Source organism: Macaca thibetana, chromosome X (genome assembly GCF_024542745.1).
Source record: "Macaca thibetana thibetana isolate TM-01 chromosome X, ASM2454274v1, whole genome shotgun sequence".
NCBI classification, from domain to species: Eukaryota; Metazoa; Chordata; class Mammalia; order Primates; family Cercopithecidae; genus Macaca; species Macaca thibetana.
In genome coordinates this window covers 25,854,343-25,862,185 of record NC_065598.1, presented here as the reverse complement: position 1 = coordinate 25,862,185, position 7,843 = coordinate 25,854,343, and the positions used below count along the sequence as shown (strand labels likewise).

General features: G+C 43.7%; 1 protein-coding gene across 1 annotated transcript; it reads right to left on the bottom strand.

The window, feature by feature from the left end:
* Window positions 1–5,756: 5,756 nt before the first annotated feature.
* Window positions 5,757–7,430, bottom strand: MAGEB18 (MAGE family member B18). Its single transcript, XM_050775840.1, has 2 exons — window positions 7,306–7,430; window positions 5,757–6,889 (listed from the first exon to the last, which is right to left on the bottom strand). Exon 2 carries the CDS (start codon window positions 6,825–6,827, stop codon window positions 5,793–5,795), a length of 1,035 nt encoding a protein of 344 aa, XP_050631797.1. The 5' UTR covers window positions 6,828–6,889; window positions 7,306–7,430; the 3' UTR covers window positions 5,757–5,792.
* Between the last annotated feature and the right edge of the window lie 413 nt (window positions 7,431–7,843).

Below are 7,843 nucleotides of genomic sequence, written 5' to 3'. Positions count from 1 at the left end.
CAGTAATTTCCTTGGCCTTTCCTCACCTTCAACTTATGAGGGTAGCTTTGTTTTTGACCATCTAGGTAGGCTCACCCATCAGTGCATTTGTTCAGGGGCTGGTCTCAAATAGCACACCCTTTAAAAATCCTGCTGAAAATCTGGGTTATTTAAAAAAGCCTTCTCTCACACTTCAGTTACATCCCAAGAACCAGTACATGGTCTGTGAAAAATCAGAACCAGACTCTAATAATTGGTTCATTTGAAATACACTTTAAGACTACTTAAAGATGTGGGGTGGAAGGGGAGTTTGTGGTAATCAGATATCAAAACATCACTGTCAGAGGTTCCACTGAGAGGGATGGGGCCTCCAAGGGGCATCTGCAGAGAGCAGAATGCTCTAAGTCTAGAGGCAGGCAAGTGATTCTGGTCTGTCCATATCACAGAAAACAGGGGTGCAGTCTTCAGAGAAGGCAGTGAAGAGCTCGGTAGAAAACAAGGTGCCATTTTGTACATGAAGGCACACTGGGGAATACTTAGGGGAAAGGTGCTGTAATGTAAAAAACTGCTGAATCAGGACTCATGTCCCAGCACTTGGGCAGAATCTACTCTCAAGGAAACCTTGGGCTTGGGACAGGAGGAGCCTCAGAAAATGAATCCCACAAATAATCCCAAATGTATGCTTTATTCTCATCTTTACCTTCTTTAGGCCTTGTTATGGTTTGGATCTATGTCCTCCCACAAATCTCATGTTGAAATGCAATCCCCAGGGCTGGAGGTGGGGCATTGTGCAAGGTGATTGAATTATGGGGGCAGATTTCCCCCTTGGTACTGCCCTGAGTTTTCATGAGATCTTGTTGTTTAAAAGTGTGTAGTACTTCTCCATTCTCTCTTCCTCCTGCTTCGGCCATGTAAGATGTGCCTGCTTCCCCCTCACCTTCTGCCATGATTGCAAGTTTCCTGAGGCCTCCCCAGAAGCAGAAGCATCCTGTCCAGCCTACAGAACTGTGAGCCAATTAAACCTCTTTTCTTTATAAATTACCCAGTCTCAGGTATTTCTTTAGAACAATGTGATAGTGGCTTTGCTATAAAGAAATATCTGAGACTGGATAATTTATAAAGAAAAGAAGGGCTGCCCAAGGTATCGAGGAGTGGGGGACTGCTGTAAAGATAACTGAAAATGTGGAAGCAGCTTTGGAACTGGGTAATGGGAAGAGTTTGGAAGGTTGTGGAGGACTCAGAAGACAGGAAGATGAGGAAAAATTTGGGACTTCCTAGTGACTTGTGAAATGGTTGTGACCAAAATGCTGATAGTGATATGGACAATGAAGTTCAGGTTCAGGAGGTCTCAGATGGAAATAAACGTACTGGGAACCGGAGCAAAGGTCACTTTTGTTATGTGTTAGCAAAGAACCTGGTGGCACTGTGCCCCTGCCCTAGGGATCTGTGGAACTTTGAACTTGAGAGTGATGATTTAGGTTACCTGGTAGAAGAAATTTCTAAGCAGCAAAGCAGTCAAGATGTGAGCTGGCTGCCTCTAACAATATATGCTCATATATGTGATCAAATAAGTGATGTAAAACTGGAACTTTATATTCAAAGGGGAAGCAGAGCATAAAAGTTTGGAAAATTTGCAGCGTGGCCATGTGGTAGAAAACAAATGCCCATTTTCAGGGGAGGAATTCAAGCAGGCTGCAGAAATTTGCATAAGTGAAAAGGAGCCAAGTGCTAATAGCCAAGACCCTGGGAAAAAGGCCTTGAAGGCATTGTGGAGACTTCCACAGCAGCCCCTACCATCACAGGCCCAGTGGTCTAGGAGAAAGAAATGGTTGGTTTTGTGGGCTATGCCTAGCCCTCCCGACCCGCTCTTGCTTTTCTGTGCAGCCTCAGGATATTGCTGCCTGCATCCTGACCACTCCAACACCAGCTGTGGCTCAAAGGGGCCCAGGTACAACTCAGGCTGCTGCTTCAGAGGGTGCAAGTTGTTAGCCTTGGCAGCTTCCACATGATGTTAAGCCTATGGTTACACAGAGTGCAAGACTTGAGGCTTGGGAGCCTCTATCTAGATTTCAGAGGATGTATGGAAACACCTGGTTGTCCAGACGGAAGCCTGCTGCAGGGCCCAAGCCCTCATGGAGAGCCTCTACTAAGGCAGTGTTGGGAAATGTGGGGTTGGAGCCCCCATACATAATCCCCACTGAGGCACTGTCTAGTGTAGTTATGAGAAGAGGGCCATCGTCCTCCAGACTCTACGATGTTAGATCCACTGGAAGCTTGGACTATGCACCTGGAAAAGCTGCAGGCACTCAGTGCCAGCCCATGAGAGCAACCAGAGGGGTTAAAGCCTGCAAAACCACAAGGGTGGAGCTTGGGAGCATCAGAGTGCTTTGGATATGGAATATGGAGTCAAAAAGATTATTTTGGGCCAGGCACGGGGGCTCACACCTGTAATCCCAGCACTTTGGGAGGCTGAGGCAGATGGATCACTTGAGGTCAGGAGTTCAAGACCAGCCTGACCAACATGGTGAAACCCGGTCTCTACTAAACAAAAATACAAAATTTGCCAGGCATGGTGGCGCACATCTGTAAAGCCAGCTATTTTGGAGGCTGAGGAAGGAGAATCGCTTGAATGCAGAAGGCCTGCACTCCAGCCTGGGCAACAAGAGTGAAACTCCGTTGCAAAAAAAAAAAAAAAAAAAAAAAGATTATTTTGGAGCTTTAAGATTTAATGACTGCCTTGCTAGGTTTCTGACTTGCATGGGGCAGGTATTCCCCTTCTTTGGGCTGATTTCTCCCTTTTGGAATGGAAGTATTTAACCAATGCTTTTACTCCCATTGTATCTTGGAAGTAACTTTTTTTTTTTTTTTTTTTCCCTCCCTATAAGTGGAAGGTACTAGCCTTGTCTCAGATGAGACTTTGGACTTTTGAGTTAATGCTGGAATGAGTTAAGACTCTGGGGCACTGTTGGGAAGGGATGATTGGATTTTGCAATGTGAGAAGGACATGAGATTCGAGAGGGGTTGGGGATGGAATGATAAGGTTTTGCTATGTGTCCCCACCCAAATCTCATGGTGAAAGGTAATCCCCGAGGCTAGAGATGATGTCTGCTGAGAGGTGATTGGATTATGGGGGTAGATTTCCCCCTTCATACTGCCCTGAGTTCTCATGAGATCTGGTTGTTTAAAAGCGTGTGGCACCTACCCCTTCTCTCTCTTCCTCCTGCTCCAGCCATGTGGGTCTTGCGCGCTTTCCCTTCACCTTCCACCATTATTGTAAGTTTCTCACGGTCTCCCCAGAGGCACATACTGCTATGCTTCCTGTATAGCCTATAGAACCATGAGCCAATTAAACTTATTTTCTTTATAAATTACCTAGTCTCAGATATTTCTTTGTAGCAATGTGAGAACAACCTAATACAGGTCTGCTTCTAGTACTTTGGCCAGAGTCCTTTATTTTTAATTGTAATAGATTTTGCAGTAGTGAAAAGACTAGTAAATTAGACAAAAGATCTGTCTCAGATTGGGAGGAGTGGAAAAATGTGAACTTAGAATAATTCTGGCCACATTAGACTAGTAGTCTAGTCTCAGCTCTGTCACCTATCAGCCGTGTAAACTTAAAATTATAAGTTTGGCAAATAATGTCTGATAAGCTCTAACTTGTAGCACTGTTGGAATCTATGTAATGGATATGAAGCACTTAGCAGAATTATGGAAAATATTGGGTCTTTAAAGAATGGTAGTTATATAATTATTTTTACTACAGATGATATCACCCTCCCCTCTGGGGAGATTTATTTTTTATTAATTCAGGAAAATATGTAGCTTTCTAGGACAATTAATATCAAATTAACTCATTATGTATTTAGCATATAAAAGTAAATAAAATTTCCCCATCTGAATATAAGTTGCTGAATTTGCATGTAGGGAGTCTTCCTCAGCTGAATGAAACACGAAGTCCTAGAATTTGTGTCAAGGACCAACAACTTCCCCCCCAGGTGCCATTCCATCCAAACCACCCCTATTTTCATTTATTTCATCATCATTAAATGTGTTCTCCCTTAGAGTTTGCCAAATTACACTGAAGATAATTAAAATATCCTTTTGAGTGTGGTGGTTCACACCTGTATTCCCAGTACTTTGGGGGGCTGAGGTGGTTGGATCACTTGATGTCAGGAGTTCAAGACCAGCCTTGGTGACATGGTGAAACCCTATCTCTACAAAAATACAAAAAATTAGCTGGGTAGGGTGATGTGTGATTCTCGTCCCAGCTACTTGACAGGCTAAGGTGGGAGGATTGCTTGAGCCTGGGAAGTCAAGGCTGTAGTGAGCCATGATTGCACCACTGTGCTCCAGCCTGGGAAAAAGAACCAGACCCTGTCTCAAAAATATGTCCTTTTAAATACTAGGATCTGGCTCTCTCAGTTCAGAGCAAAGGAGCCAACACAGTAGCTTTTCAGCATCGCACATCAAGGCAGTTTCACCATTATTTCTCAAAAATTCCCTGGGGAGGCTGTACATAAAATAACTAGATTATGCTATGTGTTCAACTGAATGTGAACAAGAGCACAGGACACTATCCACTTCTGCTCCAAGAGGTTTTCTTCTGCTTTATTGATGTCACCAAGGTAACTCTTAAGTGGAGGTTTCCACTCCAGGGTTTTGTCCTTCAACAATGAGACACACCATCTGAGTGCCTGGCCTCTGCTCTCCAGTCCCACAGCTTCATGTAGCTCACCACCCAGCTTAAATTAAAAGTATATCCCACTGAGAGACTCATAGTTTCCAAAAGTCTAAAAGGGCCTTTCTTCAGAGAATTTGCACCTTACCATTTTCAGCCAGATACACTCCAGCACTTTTCCCAAACCCCTCTCTAACTCCTTACCTCCTTACTCCCTCTTCTTACTTGTACTTTAGGTCTTAGAAGTATTTCACCATCTTCCATGCATTATTATTGTTCATTAATTGTAAAAGTCTAAGCAGGGCTGGGTGTTTTGTATCCTAGTTTTCCCATTTCTAACAAAATTACTTTCAAAGATCAGATGTTTTATTAATATTGGAGGAATGAATGAGGCAGTAAGCATAGATGCTAGTTCATAAACATTTTATTTTTTCCTACCTTCTTCAGTAAGCTAAGCCAATCCAGGTATGACTCTTTTATCTTTATATAACAGAATAAAATGGATAAAGAAAACCAAGAACTAAAAAGTATTACTTTTTCTCACCTATGTTTTGATCTCCAAAATTTTACTGCTAAATCATTTCACATTTTTTAAGGAAATACCTATTCCAATACTGTGTTTCCTTGTTTTGGCTCATTAAATATGAAAGAAGGTTTCCCAATTTGTTTTACAGAACAATAAAACTCCTACTCTTAAATAGCAATACATGTGTAACCAAAGTCATTAATAAATTTCGATTCTGAAGTAATCTAAAACTTCTATTAAAAGAAACAACATTTGAAATATAACACCAAAAAAAAAAAAAGAAAGAAAAAGATACAACTCCAAGTTACTATAGAATATTAACACAACATGATATATGCTGTGTTCCCTCCAGACCCACCCTGGCCATTCACTACTTAGAATGTTGATTGCTTTTTTCTTCCACAAAGAAAACAATCTTCTTCAGACTTCAACATTTGAAATGTAACCTAGGGAAAAAAAAAAAGAAGGAAAAGTAAAACTCTACTTATCAATATACAATAGGAACGCAAAGATGATATACACTTATTTCTTCCAGCCCCACCATGGCCCTCCACTATTAGAATGTTGACAGACCTTTTCGACCAAAAAGTGAAGAACCAACCTCAGATTTCACTTAGCATGGGAGAAGCTGCTAGACGTGGTTCTGGAACGTGCATTTGCCATGGCAGCAGTATGAGCCCTGGCTGCAACTCTGGCTTGGGCTCTCTGTTCCTCATCCCTCAAAGCTTCTTCATAGCAGGATGGGAAGGCACTAGGGACGGTATCATGCATCTTGGCTACAAACTCCAGGACTTTCATCTTGCTAGTTTCAGCGTGAGCTCTTGGACCCCACAGGAATTCATAGCGTGGAGGATCACTGTCGGGCACTTGCTGGTACTCCAGGTACTTTAGCTGCACCAAATCTTTGGTCATGACCTTCCTGGGATCCCCATAGAGGAAGTGCTTCCTATCAGCATATACACCCATCACATTCATAATTTCCCAAACTGCCTCTTCTGGGGCACGGTTGCCATTCATGAAGATCACACCCAGTGCAATCATCAGGAGGCCAGTCTTGGGAATTTTTTCTTCATCACTGGTTGTTTCATCATAGGTGAGGTCTAGTTTGCTGAAAAAGGCGTAGTAGTGCCTGATGGGATCCACTTCCTTCAAATCAACACCAAATGCCAGCTCTATGTGCTCAGAGGCTCTCTTGAGGATCTCATTGAAGTGACCCTTATCCTTTCTGATAACAAACTTTATCATATCTCCCTTTGTAATTGGCTCTTTCTTTTCATACTTCTGAAGCAAGAAATGCACCAGCGACACTACTTTCTTGCTTAAGGGATCTTCTTGCCAGCCCTCAGCTTCCCTTGAGGAACCTAGACTTTTCTCGTCTTGGTTGCTGGCACCTTCATTTGAACTGGTGCATGAAACAGGTGCAATAGTATTGGTGGTGGATGGGGCTCCCTGAAGCGCCTCAGGGATGCTAAGTGTCTCAGCAGCAGGCAAATTCTGGGGTCTATCACCAAAGAGAAGATTGGCAGAGGAGGACGACTCTCCTTCTGCCACAGGGGCCTGAGTAGCACCCAGATCCTGATTCTCACAACGAGCCTGGTGGCGTTTCTCACGGGCACGGAGCTTACTTTTCTGACCTCGAGGCATAATTACTCTTGTCAGGGACTACAGACAATAGTGCAGGCAGTTGGGTTGATGAAGAGGTCACCCTAGAAGACGGAGGATAAGATAGTGTTCACAGCCTTGGTAGGGAGATTCTACCTTGGTCTAAGAATGGCCACCTCTGCTGGTTCTCTTGAGGGTATTGCTTTAGGAACCCATAAGGCAGGAGCAGGCTGGGACTGTTCTGTGGGGGTTTAACCCATCAGTTCTAACTCAGGATATTAATTTTACTTTAGTCCTTTGAGTCCTCCCTCTGTTGACTTGAGGCTGCCTCGCTTTAGACCATGGCTTCCCATCCCACAGATTCCCAACAGGAAGTAAGGGTATTAGGCCTAACAGCTGCGCTTTGGGACACACACAGTTGACGGTGGGAGCAGGACAGAGCAGAGAAGGATGGGTCTCTATGAGGCCGCCTCTGTTCTGGGAAAAGTGTGTCTCGAAGGTCATAACAAACGATACTCACTTTGACACCTGCCGGATCCTGAAATTTATTTCTCTGGCCACATCTTTCAGACCAAGGCTTCGCCCGTAACAGCTTGATGACGTGGAATATAGGTCAAGAGAAACACTTCCGGCCACGCCCACCTTGCTCTCCCAGCATAACAGCAAATGGTTCTGTGTTCTGGGGGAGGGGCAGTTCTTAAAGAAATACATATATTTCTTTCACTGACTTTGCAGGCACTGGGACTTCTCTCTTTGCTAAGCTGAATCAGTCAGCCTCAGAAAAAGGATCATTTCCCTGAGTTCAGAGTAGGAAGTAAGGTGGAGCGTGAGCCTAGCAGCCATGCCTGGGGCCTCCCAAGATTGACAGTAGGGGCGGGGTCTGTGGGGGTCCCTCTTCTTGGGTAGGTAACGCCCTCAGTCCTCACTCAGTGTCTTATCGTGACTTTTTATAGGTACAGGGCCACTTCTCTGCTGACTTGAGGCCATCAAATAAGGTACTAAATCTGTAAATAAAGATAATTGACATCTGTACAATATTATGTTCACCACGTATAAAT

What these genes read in the sequence shown, in the direction of transcription:
- MAGEB18 (XM_050775840.1), bottom strand. Translation starts at nt 6,827, where the DNA reads ATGCCTCGAGGTCAGAAAAGTAAGCTCCGTGCCCGTGAGAAACGCCAC.